General features: G+C 37.0%; 1 protein-coding gene across 1 annotated transcript in view; it reads right to left on the bottom strand.

The window, feature by feature from the left end:
- Positions 1-7,934: 7,934 nt before the first annotated feature.
- Positions 7,935-20,811, bottom strand: part of LOC134676779 (uncharacterized) — a 69,634-nt gene continuing 56,757 nt past the window's right edge. The window contains exons 18-24 of the mRNA XM_063535161.1: positions 19,218-19,562; positions 18,039-18,155; positions 17,435-17,501; positions 14,912-15,012; positions 12,535-12,711; positions 11,378-11,522; positions 7,935-10,749 (exon numbers count right to left, since the gene is read on the bottom strand). Coding sequence (XP_063391231.1) covers positions 9,600-10,749; positions 11,378-11,522; positions 12,535-12,711; positions 14,912-15,012; positions 17,435-17,501; positions 18,039-18,155; positions 19,218-19,562 — 2,102 coding nt within the window. The 3' untranslated portion in view covers positions 7,935-9,599. The remainder of the gene's footprint in view (positions 10,750-11,377; positions 11,523-12,534; positions 12,712-14,911; positions 15,013-17,434; positions 17,502-18,038; positions 18,156-19,217; positions 19,563-20,811) is intronic.

The following is a 20,811-nucleotide window of genomic DNA, read 5'->3' on the forward strand; positions in this document are numbered from 1 at the left end:
GGAAACTGGAAGTTTTCGATGCGTATGTATTTGATTCACGAGAATCTATGGGATTGCACAGAGGAAGCGTCACCTGGCGTTCCCAAGATCAGCGATGAGCGTCGACAACAGAGAACGCTTGCAAAAATATGCCTGATGGTGCAACCGTCATCGTTTTCACATGTACGTAACGCAAAGACTGGATACGAAGCTTGGAACAATTTGAAAAAGGCCTACGAAGATAAAGGGCTATGTAGAAAACTAGGCCTGCTACGTACTTTATTTGGATTGAAACTTAGAGCAATGTAAAGATATGGAGGCGTATCTCTTGAAGATCATGGATATCGATCAACAACTACGAGACATAAATTCTCCATTAGATGATGATTTCCTGTCAGTAATTATGTTAAGTGGTCTACCACCAGACTATGATCCACTTATTATGGCATTGGAAAACTCGAACGTTACATTGTGCAGTGAAACAGTAAGAAGTAAATTACTACAAGAAAATTTACGAAGAGACGATAAGACCGAAGAAAGTTCTATGTTTACAAACCGGGGTTCTAGTACAAAAAGTGTCAACAAACATCCATCGAAGGTTAAGTGCTTCATATGTAAGAAACCGAATCACTATGCGAAAAACTGTCCGAACAAAGCCAATAAAAGTGAGAAACGCAGTGAGAAGAGTGAAAAAGCGTGGAACGGAACGTTGCTAACCGCTTTGACAGTTGACGTCAAGTCAAACTCATTCTACGTTGACAGCGGGTCAACAAGCCATATGTCAAACGACAAAACGTTATTGCAAAATTATGTTTTGGAAACTCCGCGTTCAATAACAGTGGCGAATAAAGAAAAGTTGCATAGTGAGGGACATGGAACCGTGGAATTGTTATTAAAAGGACACAGTGAAACTACGAAACTAAGCGACGTTGTTTACGTGCCGGGATTGTCAACAAATCTTATTTCTGTTGGCAAGATGGTAGACAAAGGACTTGAGGTGCTTTTTAAGAAGCAAAAGTGCTATATTTACTGTGGCAAAGACGTAATTGCCAGTGCTACGAAGGTGAATGGCGTCTATGAACTGGACATGGCGAGTCAACCGTCACGTGGATGCGAGCAAGCTGCGGCATGTCACTCTAAGGATTTGGGTGAGCGAGTGCCTGAGGTTCTTTCAAGGGATCCGGAAGCTGCTAATCTGTGTGAAACGAAGCCATCCCAGGAGTTGTGGCACCGCAGACTTTCACATCTGAACAGAAGGAGTATGGATTTACTGAAAAAAGGTATGGCTAGTGGAATTGATTACACTAATGATAAATATACTCCCTGTGTAGCATGTCTTGAAGGGAAACAAAGTCGATTACCATTCCCCAAAAGGTCGAGGGCCGAGGCATTGAATACAGCAATATACATCAAGAATAAGTCACCAAGTAAGGCGGTAAGAGGGACCACACCTGAAGAGCTATGGTCAGGTAATAAAGTTAATTTATCCAATTTGAGAGTATTTGGCTGTGTTGCCTATGCAATGATCCCTAGTGAAAAACGTAAGAAATTAGATGCAAAGAGCAAAATGTACGTATTTGTGGGATATTGCGACGGATCAAAAGGATATAGATTGATTGACCCTGAAAACCCGTCTAAATGTATTAAGTCTCGAGATGTACAGTTCTTTGAAGAGAAAATGTATAAAGATATAAAACTGAATCAGCAAAATTCTACTACTGATGGTCAGTTACATTTACTTAGTGATGGCATGGATAATACTACTAGAAATGCAGAACCTTTACCTGCAGATCCTTTGCCAGCTGATCCTATTGAGGAAGTACCTGAAGTATCTGAAAATGAATCGAGCACTTCTAGTTCCAGTTTTGTGGATAATCCTAACGATGTCACTTGGAATCCTGATATGACTACGGATCAAGGCTCCAGTGAGTATGAAGAAATGACAGACTCCGCTAATGCTGTGATTGCAATGACAGCTGCTTGTCAAGGTGCTGAACCAAAGACAATTCATGAAGCGCTGTCAGGACCCGAAAAAAAACATTGGAAGGAAGCAATTGTGGATGAGTACAAGTCATTTGAAAAGAACAGAGCCTGGACATTGACAACATTGCCTGCTGGAAAGAAAGCTGTAAAATGCAAATGGATTTTCAAAAAGAAACTTGGATTGGAAGGTCAGCTACTTCGTTACAAAGCTAGACTTGTAGCTAAAGGATTTACCCAGGAATATGGCGTAGACTACAATGAGACCTACTCTCCTGTGGTAAGATACTCAACCATACGTACTTTACTTGCCCTGGCAGTCAACTTAGACATGAAAGTTGATCACATGGATGTGAAGACAGCCTTTCTTAATGGTGATCTAAAGGAGACTGTGTATATGGAACAGCCAGATGGGTATAAAGTAAAAGGTAAAGAAAACTACGTATTCAAGCTTAACAAAGCAGTCTATGGTCTGAAACAGGCATCGAAGGCCTGGTATGACAAAATTGATAATGCCCTGAAGGTTCTCAAGTTCAGAAAATCACTCAGCGAGCCCTGTGTTTACATAAAATCGAATGATAGTGGTAACCTCATTAGATTGGCACTATATGTTGATGACATTCTGATTTTCAGTAAAGATACGCCGGAGAAGAAAAAGCTGAAGGAAGAACTGATGAGAATATTTGAGATGAAGGATCTTGGTCGTGCTACGCATGTGCCCAATACATGTATTGGGCATGAGATTGACTCAAGATAAAAATAAAATTACTCTTGATCAGAAAAATTACATACAGAAAGTATTAGAACAATTTAATATGGCGGACTGCAAGCCTGTGAGCACACCTTTAGAGACCGGCTTGAAATTTGAAAAGGGAGAACAGACTGATCCTGACTCTAAGTTCAGAAGCCTGATTGGATGCATTATGTATTTAGCGGTGTGCACAAGACCAGATATTGCCCATGCAGCAAGCCTATTAAGCCAGTTCAACAACTGTTATTCTGAAACGCACTGGAAAGCGGCGAAGCGTGTTCTTCGATATTTAAAAGGAACAATGGATTATTCCTTACAATATGAGAAATCAATATTATCTGTTACAGGATATGTAGACGCTGATTGGGCATCCAACCCGCTAGACCGACGTTCGTATACAGGGTACGTGTACAAGATTAGCGGCTCAGCTGTGTCATGGGAGAGTCGTAAGCAAAGAACCATTGCCTTGTCTTCAACCGAATCAGAGTACATGGGGTTATGTGAAGGAGCGAAGGAAGCTGCATTCATAAGGACCTTTTTACATGAATGCCTAGGTAAATACTTACCCATTACTCTATACAATGATAGTCAGTCGGCGCAGAAGATTTGCAATAGTCAAATCAACCATAGTAGAAGCAAACATATAGACATTCGACATCATTATGTGCGGCAAGTCGTAAGTGATAAAATTATTAACTTAGAGTACTTGTCTACTGATCAAATGCCTGCGGATGTTTTGACAAAGCCTTTAACCAAGGACAAACATTTTAATTGTGTTTCTAATCTCGGTTTAAACTGTTCGGTTTAAGGGCAGGTGTTGGAACTTATAAACCAAACAGGTTGTAAACCTTATGCCATGAGCTGGCGACTATTTTGTTTTGTCTGTGGTTTTTTATTTTGTCAGTATACATGAACAAATGAATATATATCGTTTCTTTCTGTCTGCACAAAATAATGTTTTACTCTATCAATCCTGGTATAATTCCACTACAAACCCAATACATTGTCGTATCGTATCCCTGGACCGATACGACCTCGAAACCTTCAAGAAAAGAGACTCCCATCTTAAAGACCGGCAACGCAGTCGCAACCCCTCTGGTGTTTTAGGTGTCCACGGGCGACGGTAATTGCTTACTGTCAGGTGATTCGTTTTCCCATTTGCCTCCTATATCATAAGTAAGTCATCAAAAGCTAACCCTGCACCCAATTGTCAAGCGAAAATGTGTGGCAGTCCCACCATAAACGTCAAATTCATATGAAAATATGAAGTTTACAGTGGCACTTCCACTCTTTTTCGCTGCAAAATCTGTGCAGAGTTAGCTTAGACGTATTTTGTACCTATCTGTATGCAAGCGAACGAAAGCAAATGTCATAGAAAGCGAAAGATGCCCCTTTCGCAGTGAGGCTAAATTCCCTAGCGTACGGAGAAACTGGAAAGTGCTGAACATATATGCTGGATATTATGTTTTGTAGGCTGAGATCCAAAGGCCAAATTGAACGATCGATAGAACTTATCCCACGGATATGACGTGCAAATTCATAGAATATGAGTATCTATCCTTGGAGTTTCGTGTGAGTCAGAAATTAAAGTATAAACTAATGAAACTGAAACTAGTAGCTAAGCTAATGAACTAGAAATTAGCTAGGGTTAACTACTTAAATATCATGTGATAGCCAAAGGGTCTCTATTGTTTCCCATAAAGTTTTAAATCATAATGTATTGTTTGTCCGCATTGTCGTTAGTAATAATTTGTTTTTTCTCAGAAACGCGTAACTTTTCAGGATTACTATAAAACAAACCTGGCCTAATCTAACCTATCTATAGGATAACCTTACGAAAATCCTGAAAATTTAACGGTTTCAGAATTATGACTAATGATAATCTGACAATCATTACATTAACTCTTTCAAAAATTATGTCAAACAAAGGGATTCGAATAGGGCCGATTTGTTACTGGCTTTATCCACGTGACGCTGACGTTGTCGTGTAGACATTTGTTATCAGACAATACGCGCGACATTACTGACGACAGCGTTACTGCCGCTAATCTCAAACTCGATGCTGCCGCCCGGACTTTTGACATTTGCGGCAGCAAAATACAGTCGGCAGTATTGTTGCGCTGCAATTCTGCAACAGTAATTCTGGTGTAGTCTGAATCAGACGGTACCTATAAGCACAGATTTTTGGACAAATCTCGGCAGACACTTGCACAATTTCTGCTATACATTTACAGGTTTTTCCATCGACACAATTTGACAGATATATCTGATGAACAATTGAACACATATGTAACTTTATATTATTACTAGCTGTTGCCCGCGACTTCGTCCGCGTGGAATCTTATCTTCAACATTTTACATCTTTAGTACCTATAATTTTCATATGCAAGTTGTATGAAGTTTTAAGTCAAGTGGATTTTGATGTTGGTTGCTGAAATTACTTTTTTTGTATTCTCATAATAGGTACCTATGCCCTTATACAAAGATTCAAGTTCGGCACTCACAAAATATCTGATCTCCATACAAACTTTCAAACCCTTTCTCACCACCTTGGGGGATAATTTTTAAAAATGCTTGAATGAGTTTTCATGTTTTTTAATTGAATACCTTTTTTTTGCAAAAAGTTCTAGTTCCTAGCTTAAAATAAAATTAAACCCCAAGACGAACTTTCATCCCCTTTTTAACCCCCTTAGGGCTTGAAATTCCAAAAACGTTGCAATTACTTTTTTTGTAATCGGCTAATATGTCTTTCTAAGAAGTTTTAAAGCATTTGTAATGGATTCAAACTTTGAACCCCATTTTAACCCTGCTAGGGGATGAATTTTACAAATCGCTGAAATCACTTTTATTGTCATCTAATAATATCCCCAAATACAAAGATTCAAATCCCGCGCTCGAAAAAATGTATGATATCCATACAAACTTTCAACCCCGTTTTCACCACCATAGGGGATGAATTTTCAAAAACGCTGATATCAGTTTTCTTGCATCTTAATTTAAAACGTTTTTACAAAGTTTCAAGTTCCTTGCTTAAAATAAAATTTGCACCCGCAGACGAACTTTCATCCCCTTTTTAGCCCCGTTAGGGGTTGAAATTCCAAAAACGTTGCTTTTTTAAACTACTTTTTTTTGTAATCAGCTATTATGCCTTTCTAAGAAGTTTCAAAACCATTTGTAATGGATCCAAATTTTCAACCCCTTTTTAACCATGTTAGGGGATGAAATTTACAAAACGCTGAAATTACTTTTCCTGTCTTCTAATAATATCCCTAAATACAAAGATTCAAGTCCCACACTCGAAAGAATGTTTGATATCCATACAAACTTTCAACCCCTTTTTCACCACCTTAAGGGATGAATTTTCAAAAACGCTGAAATCAGTTTTCTTGTATTTTAATAATATATCTTTTAACGAAGTTTCCAATTCCTTGCTCAAAAGAAAATTTTAACCCCATACAAATTTTCATCCCATTTTTAACCCTGTTAGGGGATGAAATTTATAAAACGCTGAAATTACTTTTATTGTCTTCTAATAATATCCCCAAATACAAAGATTCAAGTCCCGCGATCGAAAACTTTTTTTAATCCTTACAAACATTCAACCCTTTTTTCACCACCTTGAGGGATGAATTTTCTAAAACGCTGAAATTACTTTTCTTGTATTTTAATAATATATCTTTTAACGAAGTTTCAAATTCCTAGCTCAAAAGAAAACTTTCACCCCATACAAACTTTCATCCCCTTTTTAACCCTGTTAGGTGATGAATTTTACAAAACGCTGAAATTACTTTTATTGTCTTCAAATAATATCCCTAAATACAAAGATTCAAGTCCCGCGCTCGAAAGAATTTTTGATATCCATACAAACTTTCAACCCCTTTTTCACCACCTTGGGGGATGAATTTTCTAAAACGCTGAAATTAGTTTTCTTATTTTTGAATTTGATACGTTTTTACAAAGTTTCAAGTTCCTAGCTTAAAATAAAATTTGCACCCGAAGACGAACTTTCATCCCCTTTTTAACCCCCTTAGGGGTTGAATTTCCAAAAACGTTCCAATCGCTTTATTTGTAATCGGCTATTAGGCCTTTCTACGAAGTTTCAAAGCATTTGTAATGGATTAAAATTTTCAACCCCTTTTTAACCCTGTTAGGGGATGAATTTTACAAAACGCTGAAATTACTTTTCCTGTCTTCTAATAATATCCCTAAATACAAAGATTCAAGTCCACCACTTGAAAATTTTTTTGATATCCATACAAACTTTCAACCCCTTTTTCACCACCTTAAGGGATGAATTTTCAAAAACGCTGAAATTAGTTTTCTTGTATTTTAATAATATATCTTTTTACGAAGTTTCAAATTCCTAGCTTAAAAGAAAACTTTAACCCCATACTCACTTTCATCTCCTTTTTAACCCCCTTAGGGGTTGAATTTCTCAAAATCGCTTCTTATCTCTTGTACACTTTATAAATGCAATCTGGTGTGCAAATTTCAACTTTCTGGCTTTTGTAGTTTCGGCTCTGCGTTGATGAATCAGTCAGTCAGTCAGTCAGTCAGTCAGTCAGGACACTTGCATTTATATATATAGATATATGCCTAGCTATTGAATCATGACTCAGACAGATGTAACTTAGTTTAACGCAACGGCTAAGATTTTTTACGAGTTGGATTTCGCACTACATATTATATTGCAGGGGAAAACCTGGAATTAACTTAATACATGCTTGTTTAAATATTTCACATTGCTCTAACCTTAAGTATTCTAGACATTCTAAATTAGGCCTTTTAGCATGGGAATAATTGCAGCTGGCTAATAAATGCAATTATTTGGCTGGTATTCGGTATTAAAATAAAATAAAACATAAATAAAATAAAGTAAAATCAAACGTAATGGCGGATTTCGGATACTAGAAGAATGTTTTTTTTTGTTAATGTCTAAAATATAATTATGTATATCGAACCGGGTATCAAAATGAAGATAATATATAGATTTTTTCAATTTATTGTTTCGATATATGTATAACTTAAATTGATATTATAAAAAGACCTTGTTGAATTAAACATTTTAAACTTCTTTTAAAATAGCTACTTGTTAAATATTTGGCATTCAGCCATTGCGTATTATCTTTTAATTTTATTTTCTCAAATAATACAGTATTAGGAGGATTTATTTAAATAAAAAAAAAGTTGATTATGCAGTTTATTTATTACCAGCTAAACCAATACTTAACTATAAATATTACAATAATTCTTACAGGTAACTTTCAATTTCGAATTTCTGGTAACCATGACAAATCACATAAATTTCCTTATTAATTTACGTACAAATATAACTTTATTGCCATCAAACTCATCAAACTATTGTGTTCTAAGGATTCGTATAAAAATCTTTGATATTAAAAATAAATAAAATACTATGGGTATAAACCTAAATCGATTTACTACTTTTATAAATAAATAGTTGAAAATATAAAACAAATATATACCAAGATTTGATTAACGATTATACTTTGCAAGTCTTCTATTTGCTTAGAAGTAATGTGATTTATGCTGATACAATAGAACACTTTAAGTCTCGCGTTTTGTACACATATTTAATTACACAAAAGGGTAGTTTAGTGTTGTTTTATTTATATTAGCTTTGACATTTGCTGGGACGTCAGTCTTTCCGTGACCACAGCTGGTGCAACTCAGCTGAAACGTCGAAATTTAAGGTAATAACAATGAAATTACATCTCGGTAGACCCGTTTGTGTAATTGAATATGAACATAATAAACAACTGTTGTTTAATTGCTAATATCCACTACGTTTTCATATTCAAAAAGTAGTGGAAATTAGACATATCCAAATATCCATTGCATAAAACTATGTATGTTGTGAAAGTGGTCTATCTCCTTCCAACAAATTGTATATCCATATATTATATAATATTATAAATGCGAAAGTGTGTCTGTCTGTCTATTACCTGTTCAAGCTTAAACCGAACCGATTTAGTTGAAATTTGGCATAGATATAGTTTTTGTGCCGGGGAAGGACATAGGATAGTTTTTATGTCGAAAATCATGAAAAATGAGATCAAGTGATGAAAAGGGGGGTGGAATTGAGAGAGTTAATGAATTGCCTGATAATTATTGTAAGAAATTAAGCTTATGCTCAAATTGAATGATTGCTATTACACTTTATCCAGGCGCTATACTTACTCTAGCTGCTGTTACTAACTCTACGCAGCCGAAGTCGAGGGCAAAAGGTAGTGCAAAAATATTTACGTTTTAATAATAAATATTACTTAACATCTAGGTACTAATTAATCTTATAATTTCTTTCATCGTCAATTTGACACAAAAACCTCACATTGATGCAAAGGTAATAATACGAATGGATTCGGACCAGCATATCTCTGCAATTACTGCATTGGCAGCAATCTGTCAACGGCATTGCTGCAAGAAAAGGTCATTTATTCAAGGATATTAAATTAGATGTTTGCTGCAGCAATAGAAATGCAAATTGCAATATCGATGTTCTAGATAATTGACATTTCTTGCAGTCGGCAGCAATGCTGCGTTATAATGTTGTCGTAAATGGAATGATACCTTTAAAGTGTACAATGATTCACTGTAAAGTTGAAAGGGCAAATGCTGTCTACACCTTTGCACCTATTTTGCATTACAAATTCAAAAATAAAGTTTTGTGGTCAAACTGACAATTTAAAACCGTGAATATCTTTCCAAAATCCCTTATTAATAAAATACTTACTTAATAACAACTAAGCACTTAAGCAGATCTGTATTTCCATAGATACGAACTAAACTTAAACTTCAAACTGTAATTCTCTACAACGACTTTCATTCTTATACCTTAATTCGATATAATTATTATATATCTGAATTATTACGCTTTCACTTCTTTAGCCTCTTTCAAACTTTTCTCTCTTTCCAACAATCTCTTTCTCACTTCCTCTGGATTATACCTCTTTCTATAAACCCTACGAACTCTTCTTACGGGATTTACATTTCTTGCTTTAATTGTCTTTTTCTTGCCATAGTTATTACTACTGAAAACTGACGGTGCTCTATTTTCCTCTAGATGTCGAAAATTTCTAGGTTTTCTTGTAGCGTTGTTGAAAATATCTCTTTGCTCTCTTATTGTAGCATCGTAAAAGACTTTTCCATTGACAATCGCTTTCCTTATGTTTTCTGTTGTGCTTAATACCCTCGGTGGCCTCACGAATGTTGTCTCACTCACTTCCAAGCTCCTATCATTGTTTTTCTCTCTTTCTATCTCTTCTTTTGTAACTTTTTGAATTATCCCTCTCCTTTCTGTAGTGGGGAATCGATTACCAAAGTTGAAATCGACTAGGTCTTTATCAACAGCTATGTTTTTAGATTCCAAGTCTTTTTGGGATCTTTTTTCTATGATTAGTTGACCACGGCGCCGTGAAGCTAGCAGTCTACCGATAGCTTCAATTTGTTTTTCTTCTGCTTCTAACGTTTTCAAATCAGATTCCTTTTCACCTTTTTTAGCGTCTTCTATGTCCAAAACTTCAATGGATTCAGTCAAATCTTCTAGTTTATCATCGATTCCTTTTAATTTATCATTATCTTTGCTAACAATAACTGGTTTAACTATTTCTACATCAGAACTGTTAACTTTAGCTTCTTTCACTGCCTTTTCTTCTGGTTCCTCTTTTGATTTTATTTCTATTTTAGGTGTAGTTGTTTCAGCTTTTTCTATTTGTTCTTGAACATTATCAGTAATATTGACAATGTTTCTTGTCTTTTCATCCCTATGACTCTTTATATCTATATCATTATTTGGTTTGTCAGTATTGATTTTAACAAACTCGCCTGGTTTTGTTCTTGGTGGCTCTGGTCTATCATTTCTATCTATTTCGTTTGGTCTATTTGGTCTATCGGGTCTAGGTCTTTCGGGTCTCTCCGGGTAGAAACCATGTTTTTCAGTAGTAGGAGTCGATTCATTGAATTTAAAGTAAGTTATATTCGGCGGGGGACCCTTGTGGAGGTATGCAACTGGCCAATATCTGGAAAAAAATGTTTTGAGAATAGAATCAACAATGCAATTACAAAATAATACACAAGGAATATATATTATTGTATAACAAGTAGACACATACATTTTAAATTAAATTGGACCTGAATTCAATAAGTGTTGGATTGTTTTGAATATTACAGAATTCAGGGTTCTGATGGCCACCACCACCATCCATGTATGGTATTGTTACTAAAATTACTTTAACTCAAAAATTAACTTATTGGTTAGTTATTTGCAAAAAAAGGTTTATCTATGTAGCCCTTTTTATGGTTCCGTACCCAAAGGGTAAAAACGACTCTATTACTAAGACTCCACTGTCCGTCCGTCTGTCCGTTTGTCTGTCACCAAGCTGTACTATCTCATGAACCGTGATAGCTAGACAGTTGACATTTTCACTGATGATGTATTTCTGTTGCCGCTATAACAACAAATATTAAAAACAGAATAAAAAATATATTTAAGAGGGGTTCCCAATTCCCATACAACAAACGTGATTTTTTTTGCAGTTTTTTGCGTAATCGTACGGAACCCTTCGTGCGCGAGTCCGACTCGCACTTGGCCGGTTTTACTTTTTTTAATAAGTCAGATGAAAGTGACGCAGCGAAAGCAAATATTACCTTGGAACCCCAAGACCTCCAGGCACCGGCGGGTCCAGCTCCTGGGGGGCCTCGGGCGCCAGCGGCGCCCAGTGGGTGCCGGGGCGCGGGTAGTTGTGGTGGTACTTGATGTGCGGGCGGGATATGGCTGGCACGCGGGTGTAGCCTGGAATATTTAAATATATTCTATATAGCATGGAAAGACGGTGGCAGCCTCGAAAAGCTTTTGGTGACAAGCAAAGTGGACGGGAAAAAAGGCCTGGACAAGGACGCAGTCCAATACGTTGGTCCGACCAGATCCGCACCGCTCTTGACTCCACAGTTCACATGGCTGTCCACACCGCCAAGGCCAGAACCAGATGGAGAGAAATTGTGAGAGAGAAGGTGATTCAGAAGGGAGGTCACGACCCTCATCACTGAGGATAACGACGCAAGGAGGAGGATCTCGAAGCCATCATCAACAATCCAGCTAGGGAGGAAAGCGCAGAGATGAGAGGGTTGGCGGAGTGGTGGTGGTGGAACCTGCAGGAAGGCATGGCAAAGCACGACGAGCTTTGTTTCCACCAACTCAAGCAGAAACGACATCGCAGAGCTGCTGGACCAGCCCAGTACGGATATGATGGTCGTTCTTGTCTACGTGACAGCGTGAAAAAACGGTGCCCGTCACTTTCTATCCCACGGTGTTAAAAAGTGACAGTTATTTTATCACGTGGATAAAGATGGATAAAGCCATCCATAATACGCCGGCAGGAGTCAAGACACGTCTGTGATCGATGCGGTGAGAAATGCCGATCGGCCATGCGTTTATATAGCCATCACAGTCGATGTAGGATGTTATTGCCAATGATGGATGGATGGATGGATGGAATGGATGACAATGCCTCTTCAAAGTTCCTCCTTAGTCGCTGCAACTATAAACTGCAAAGATACTGTAGCCAATGATGAAGCCGATTTAAGAATTATCACAGAATAAATAATAGTACTAGGTACAGAAGACACTATCTACCAAAACGCGTCTGTTACGATCAGGACAGATATGGCCGCTAGGTGGCGACAGCGCCACGCGCGGCTTATGGCTAGCCACCAAAATTGGTGTGGAACGGATGTACTTGTAGCTACCCGTAGCATAGCGACGAAATCGCGGAGTGAGCCACGCCTGGAATTATACAAGTACTAACCAGGTAAAGGATTTCCATATTGGTCGTAATACGCCTTTGGACCGTCTTTGTACAAGTCGTCCCAGTATTTTCTGTCTTCCTCCGATATGTACGGGCCCAGCATAGGCTTGTCTCTGTCGTCGGCAAAGTGGCCCGGTCTGCCAGACCACGGTCTGCCTGGGAGGCGGGAGGGGGGCTCTGAAAAATTAAAATATAATAATAAATAATAATAATAAAATAGTTTATTTACCAGAAAGAATACATATGATTTACTTAACCCTACAATGCATGACTTTTTTGTTTATGGAAATAAAATTATATGTGATAAATATATGTGTTTACTATTAGGGAAAAATAATAAAAAAAATACCCAACGCATATTTTGGAAAATAGAAGGTTTTTTATCTGTGTTCCATATGTGGAACACCATGCATTAAGGTATAGAGTATATACATTTAAAAATATATGGCACATTTTCGTTTTTACATATTCCATTTCTTTTTGTAATGCTATCAACAGTTTTTATGGATGTGGATTGCTTGAAAATGACTTTTGTGGATTTAGCGGCCTTGAATGATGTTTTTGACGAGATTTTTGTAATTTTACTTAGTCCTGATGAGGCCAGCTTCAAGCTCTACTGGCGATGTATTACCAGCATCGGCAGCATCAGCATTCCAAAAACTTCTGGTATTGTAGGTTGACTTTACAGAATTAAAGTGTAGGACGTGCAGATGATCATGGAACACATTGGTGACCTATTATTGAACTTGATACCAACTCCGAAATTCTGACAGGTGATTCCGATGTATGGAGTTGTGATATAGTTAAAAATAAGTCATATGTAACTGGCGTCAGCTCAACTAACTCAGGACATGACGACCGACTATTTTCTGAGTCGCTAAATTCTTCAGAAGCCTGATTTATTGTTGCCCGCATTATTTCAAAGACGAATTCACTATCGGCACTCTAATATCCCATCATCCAGATCCCGATCATCTTTACTTGCAAAGGATTGATAAAAATAATAAATTATGCTCATTATCTGCATTCCGTAAGGATTTACTTTCGCATCGTCTAAAAACTGTTCATAATTATTAATTAATCAGCTGTTGTGAGCTCTAAACAAAGGTTAACGATTTTGAGCCGTATGCCTTGGACAGAAGTTCTCAAATGTATACATATTTTAACGTGAGTGTGCCGTAAAACCATAAATAACCGTTCCTACAGATTACGCCAAACTAAAACTTATGCCAACGTAATAAAGACTCTGACAGGTGCAAGCGTTCCTTACTTGTTTTGTGTAAGCAATATGAACCTCAATGCATGGTGTGCCATATCGGGAACGTTTGAAAAATATTGCTTGACGCTATCTAAACGTTGCAAAACTATAAAATTAAACTTACCATTGAGTAATATACAGATTAACAGTCACAATATATATTTTTTCTTATTCTTTAACTTTAAAATGATTTTTTTGTCGCACTTCGAAACTTGTCAAAACTGATTTTTGCACCAACTCCCGAAATTTGACTGATTGTCCGTCACCATGGATATTTACTGCTACCTAGCGGCAACACGCCGAACTATTATAGTAGCCTTGAGTGTAAAGTAACCTTCAAGGTATAACAGATGTCGCTGCCTACCTGAATCTTGACGCAATTCGCACATATTTCGGTTGTGCCATATATGGAACTGTATGCATTGTAGGGTTAACCTATGACCGCCACACTAGGCTAGGCCTGTCTCGTGGAGCCAGTTTAAACAATTCCAATTTTCAATAGCTTAAATATCTTCCTACGCTGAAGTTTTGGATTTGTACTAAGTAATACATATAGCTTAAAGTATTAAATAAAAATAAAAAGGCTTAATCTATACAAGAGAAAAAAGAAACATAGTTTAGGTCTAGTAAAAACTGACACCTATTGCTTATTATTACCATATTACTAATTGTAGACGGCAGGTGTGCGTGTGTTGTGTAAGGTGGTGTTTGTGTGTATGTTGTCTTAGAATAGATACGCTCCTCTGAAATTGCTCCTCACCCCACGGCAATAAACTGACAGATTAGGGATGACTCACACTAGACCGGGCCGGGGCCGGGCCGGAGCTTCCAGCGCTTCGTTTTTTATGGAAAGCACCACGTGATCACCGATCAGCCGTCATAGAAAATTACATGACTTACGCCTCGGCCCGGTCTAGCGTGAGTCATCCTTAGTGCCACTTGCACCATTCCACTAGCCCGGGGTTAACCGGTTAAACCTGGAGCTACCATGGTTCCCAGTACCTATAATTTGACACTGGGTTAACGGTTTAACCGCTTAACCCCGGGTTAGTGGGAGGGTGCAAATGGGTCTTAAGAGTTTACTAAGGAAATTAGGCTTTACCCATAACATTTACGAACCTCTGTGACCCTGGGATGGATGTGGTACATTATGCTGATGGTACGGGTAGTATTTTTCACTACATGGACGCCATTGGTCGTTTTCTGGTCCGACGTAACACCTAGAAGAAATTTATTTTAAAATTTAAATCAGGCTACAAGGCGCATAATGTTACATATACCGGGTGTGGCCTGTAATATGAGCAAAAAATTAAACTGTAGGCTGTGCTCCTCATACTGACCAACATTTGTTCAGCGACTTTTAAAAATAACTTGTGGTGATTTTTAATACACTTTAAAGTTTATTGTAAGACGCAATGTATTGCGAATTTTGTTATTTTTAAGGCGTGACAAGCTACGTCACAATGATATGGCGTGGCGATGGCGTCCATTGAAGATAATATTTATTTTGTATGAAAAATAGGGAGTCTAAATACTTCATAATTTTTTGAAGTTGTTGAACAAAAGTGTCACCGTTTGAGGAGTACAATATATGTATTAATTATTTGCTCGTGTTACAGGCCACACCCGGTATTATCTTTTCTGGGCTAACAAATGTACATACAGTGTAGGTATAAACTTTATAAACTAACTAACTAAAAACTAACCAGCCAACTAACTAAGCAGCTGATTTTAGCCTTAGCCGTTTTGTTATTGTAATTATTGATTTTGTATTCCTGCAGCAATATTGCTTTTACTATTATTAAAAAGAATAGATATTATAGAGGGGTCCTGTCATAATAAATGTTGTAGTCACTGTAAATTTACTGCCATCTATCGACACACGACTATAACTCAAAATAAACACGTATAAATTTATCAAAAAAATTAATATATATATGGATAAATGATTTTATTACTTTTAGAGTCTGTGCGGAAAGAGAAGAGTCGTGGGATTTGAGGGCGCGCCAGTGCTATTTTATGGTTTTTGCTATGCTGACAACACTGGTCACGTGATTATAGTACGACACTAAAGGTCATGATACTTGAATCCCTTTTGTTCCGGTTTTTTACCACGGCTTACTAAACGGAGCCTGGTGGTGGTGTCGGCTCGTCAACTCAACCCTCTGATTTAGCGCAGGCACTAGTTTTCTTTTTAAAACACACTTGTTTTTATATCTCAGATACTAAAAAGTGACTGCGATTGACAAAACTGCTAAAACTAGTTAAGAATCTGCCCAATACAACTGTAATTTTAGTACCAAACAAGATACGAGTCTCATTTATGTACTGCCTAATCTGTGCAGTCCAACAGTTATTAAAACCGGGTAGATCGGGTAGAAATTGGGCAATAGAACTGTAATTTTATCTGGGATATATTTCACCCATTGTAAACTTGACTTGTAATGTATGTGTACATTATTAATAATAAATATGAATATGAATAAAAATAGTGCATAAGTAGGTAAGCCTTATTGGGATATGTCCGGTTCTCTCATCTCACGATATTTTACTTCGCCGAAAAGTCACTGCTAAATATGAAATATAATTTCGTAACTAAAAGAACCTACAAATAAACAAATATTTTATTAGAAAAAGTTTTATTCAGAACCTAGTAAACGAACTTACAAATAAAGAAATATTTTATTAGAAAAAGTTTTATTCTTTGTAATCGAAGTCTGAATTAAAATATTCAATGTCACTTATGTTTGAGCTAGCTTCAAAACAACCAGGGACACTCATAGAATCATCATCATATTCATCTGAACTGGATGTGCTTGAATCCGGCACGTAGATTACGAATTCTTGCATATCATCTACTTAGCGGTCCTTTATTCGAGATACCGTAGGTACTTTTACACAATCCTGAAAAAGAAATTACATATAAATATGCATAAAATGGCAAGTATCAAGACTATTTGTCAGTTATTTTAAAGATCATGAAATTCATGAATGACCTGCATATTTATGAAAATTAATATATTTTGAATGAATATACTTACCGATTATGTACCGGAGACAAGTTACTTAGGGGGCTTATTAAATAGGTAATTATTTCATATTAAATACAACATCAATACCCGCGAATAGCGGAAACACGTACCGCGATTTTTTGTAAGTCGATAGTCGGCTTTTAGCCGTTTTCTTCCCGCTGACAAAACCGAACAATGTTAAATATAATTTTCCTTGTGGTTTTATGTACGGTTTTATCGTGTTTTGAAAATATTTAATACATAAAACTTGCGGTTTTTGTTAATAAAAATATACATTGACAGAAGTTTGTTTACTTTTTACAAGACAGGTGTCAAAGGTTTGATTGCCATATAAAATTTAAAATGTTAGTTCCCGTTTCTGCCACGACTCTTCTCTTTCCGCACAGACTCTATATAATTTTGACCCATGTTCATTCACTGATATCTATGTGTTAAAATTGTTAAATATGAAACGGTGTTGTCACGCCATCTAGCCGAGAATAGGCTAAAGGTGTGTGCGCCATCTATCCGAGAATGACTTTTTCTTGATTTCCGAGGCACGCTTTTTTCTTAGACTTTATTCATCTTATACGAAGTTACATGTCTTTGCTATTATTGTTACAATCCTTACCAAGGCTTGCTAAATCCTTCGCTGTATCCACACCGATGGCTTGGAGCGCAACAGTAGTCCCAAGATCCTGGAAAATTAAACATTCTTTTTTAAGAATTTTAACGTCTATGGTAATTTAAAAGCGAACATCTTGCATCATTCTTCAGGTCTCCTGTTTTAACGATATAGTAAAAATTTCTATCAACGTGAATCCTCTCCTCGCGTTATCCCGGCATTTTTGCCACGGCTCATGGGAGCCTGGGGTCCGCTTGACAACGAATCCCATGATTTGACGTAGGCACTAGTTTTTACGAAAGCGACTGCCATCTGACCTTCCAACTCAGAGGGAAAACTAGGCCTTATTATAGGGATTAGTCCGGTTTCCTCACGATGTTTTCCTTCACCGAAAAGCGACTAGTAAATATCAAATGATATATCGTACATAAGTTCCGAAAAACTCATTGGTACGAGCCGGGCTTGAAGTGTTTGAACCCGCGACCTCCGTATTGAACGTCAAAAAAAAGTGAAAATTTCTATCAACGTGCATGGTATCGGTAAAGTATAAAAGCTTCTATTACATGATAGAGTTCACAAGTAGCGTATGTGATGATGATGTATTTCTTACCTACTTCCCCCCCCTCTGGCTCGCAGGCCCAGTGACCAGCCACGTGGTTCTGGGCACAAGTGGTCCCAGCCCGACACGGGAATCCCGACACGGTGTATTTGCTCCAGGATACTGCAACTGTGGGTTAAAATGTTGTGAGTTGAGCCTTGCAAATTTTTAACAAATTTTGGTTGTCTAAAGTTGTAAAGTCGGTTACGGAAGATAATTCTGCGTGATAACGTCATAAGAAAACATTGATGAACAATTGCATACTTTGGTGGTAACGTTACCATGGAGATCTGTCCACAACGTGACACTTTTTCGTGCAGACGTTATCACGTCAAAACTTCATTTTAAAGACGAAGGGAACAAATAAATGAATTAATGAAATTACACACAGGTAAAAATAGACATACGAGTACAAAAGCAGGTACCTATATTCAAAATTAAAAACTACATTGACAGTTACATGTCTAATACGCTACGAGCATTTTAAGTCAAGATAAATGTTTCGTACAAAAAAGAACTTATTACCGATACCGTAAGAATTAAGTGTCAAATTTGCAAGCATATGTACCAACACTGTTAAAACTTTTAGTCCGATGGCACTAAACGTAACGTCACCATTGCTACGAGCTGTAGAGTGCGTGGCCAATTCTTACAGTGCATTAGAGTAAGACCAAGAGAAGTCTGCAATGATTTTGATAGCACACGCAGTGCAAGTGTTATGTATACGTCATAATTTCATAGAAGTTTGACGTTTAAAATAACGCTTGCACTGCGTGTGCTATCAAAATCGCTGCAGACTTGTCTTGGTCTGACTCTATCTACGTATACCTATAACTACATATCTACGGATGACTCTATAACTACCTCTAATAAATGACTGACTAGCAATAGCAACATTTCTAAATATACCTAGTACCGAAGCGTGCTATTAAATGAGATTTTGTTATGGAATGATTGCTTTCTATCTACTATTCTTTTATTCAATTCTACTTTTCTAATCTACAATGAAAAAGAAAACTAAAAAACCTGAAAATAAAAAAAATATTAAGAATTAGAAAATAAGAAAAATATTAAAAATATTAAGTAATTTTGTAATTCATCAACATGTGCCTAAAAGTCAGTGAATAATTATTTTGTTTGCAATTGAACAAAAAAATATCTTAGTAAAAAAAAGAGCAACAAAATACTTACTCGGTCCCTCTTCTTTCTCACCAGGATAAGGCCTTTCAATAGGCCGTACTGGCCTACCCTCTGGCCTATACCCAGGCCTATCTATAGGCTGATATCCAGGCTTCTCATACCCTGACCCTGGATACCCAGACCCAGGACTAGATGGAAGGTAGGGCTCAAAAGGTTTGTAGTTAGGGTATTCAGGTCTAGGGTCTGGGTAAGGGTAGCTAGGTTTGAATCCGGGGTCTATGTAAGGTTTTTCGGGGTATGGGCCTGTTGGGCCGGATGGGCCGGACGGTGGGCCGGATGGGCCGGATGGTCGGCCGGACGGTGGGCCTGATGGTGGGCCAGAGATGTACGGTGGAACTATAAGAAAAGAAAATGGTTGATTGGTCAACAGCCTGAATTCTTTGCAGTTCCTATCGTGTTTTTGTGTTTGAGTTCCAAATTTAAAATTGTAAGAAAATAGACCATTGTTTATTTATGGAGATAGTACATTACTACAGAGGCCGGGACGAAAGGGGTTGCCGGCCGAAGACATATAGACGGCCGAGCGAAGCGAGGCCGGATAGGTCTGAGCGCGGGCAACCCCATTTCCCGCCGAGGTATGTATAGTGCTTTTCTCAAACATGCAATGAAATAAATAAAATAAAAAATCCACCAAACCCAAGTTTTATTTATAGAAAAAACTAAAAGTAAACTACACCCAAAATATAACCAACACGTACCTATATCATTATCACGCGTATGTTTTACACGAGTCGTGTATTTTTACTACCCGTATATTTTCATGTATCTTTGATTTTTTCGCCTTGTATCCGTCCGACTGTCGTTTTCGTCACATAAGTTTACATAGTCTTTCATGTTGATATCACGTTTCACATACATCGTTGCTTTATGCATGGAGTAAATAAGTATAAATTCCACATTGTTGACGAATTTGTAGTTACATTCATTTAAAATATGCCACAAAACTGTTTCTAATAAACTGTAAGCCATTTTCTTAGTTTCTCAAATAATAAAATTGCCATAAGCAACCATATACATACTTCGTCTTTGACTTTGCGGCAGAGGTACCTAGCAAGTTATTTAAAATCAATTCTGCTTACGCTGCCAATTCCAACACCTACGATTACAATTAATATTAATTACATTATTTCGTCGGAACTCATATTAAAGTCAAAAAATCAACAACGCACCATAAATCCAATAAAACAGAATGAATATCTTTCAACTTTACCTCCATAACAATTTAAAAAATATAACTACGCGTGTTTGAGTAGACCTTTTTACCGCTAACGTTTAGATGAAATATTTTAAATGTTTTTATTTGTGTAGTTAAATCTATAATTTAAAATTATAGAATGTATTATTTATTAAATTCATGTTGATTTTATACAAATAAAACTGCAAATTATAGCAAACATTGTTTTTTGTTTTTTTTTTAGGCGTAGTGGCAGAGTGTCATTACGAACCATAAAGCAATAACTGCCTCTAGTTTTTTTTAATGGATGAATGCCACGATGCTGTGTCACAAATATCTGTGAAATGAAAATTAAAAAAGAGGACTTTGCCGGCCTAGGCCTGCAAGATGTGTATGAAATTCCATTAACGA

The sequence above is a fragment of the Cydia fagiglandana genome, chromosome 25, assembly GCF_963556715.1.
Source record: "Cydia fagiglandana chromosome 25, ilCydFagi1.1, whole genome shotgun sequence".
NCBI classification, from domain to species: domain Eukaryota; kingdom Metazoa; phylum Arthropoda; class Insecta; order Lepidoptera; family Tortricidae; genus Cydia; species Cydia fagiglandana.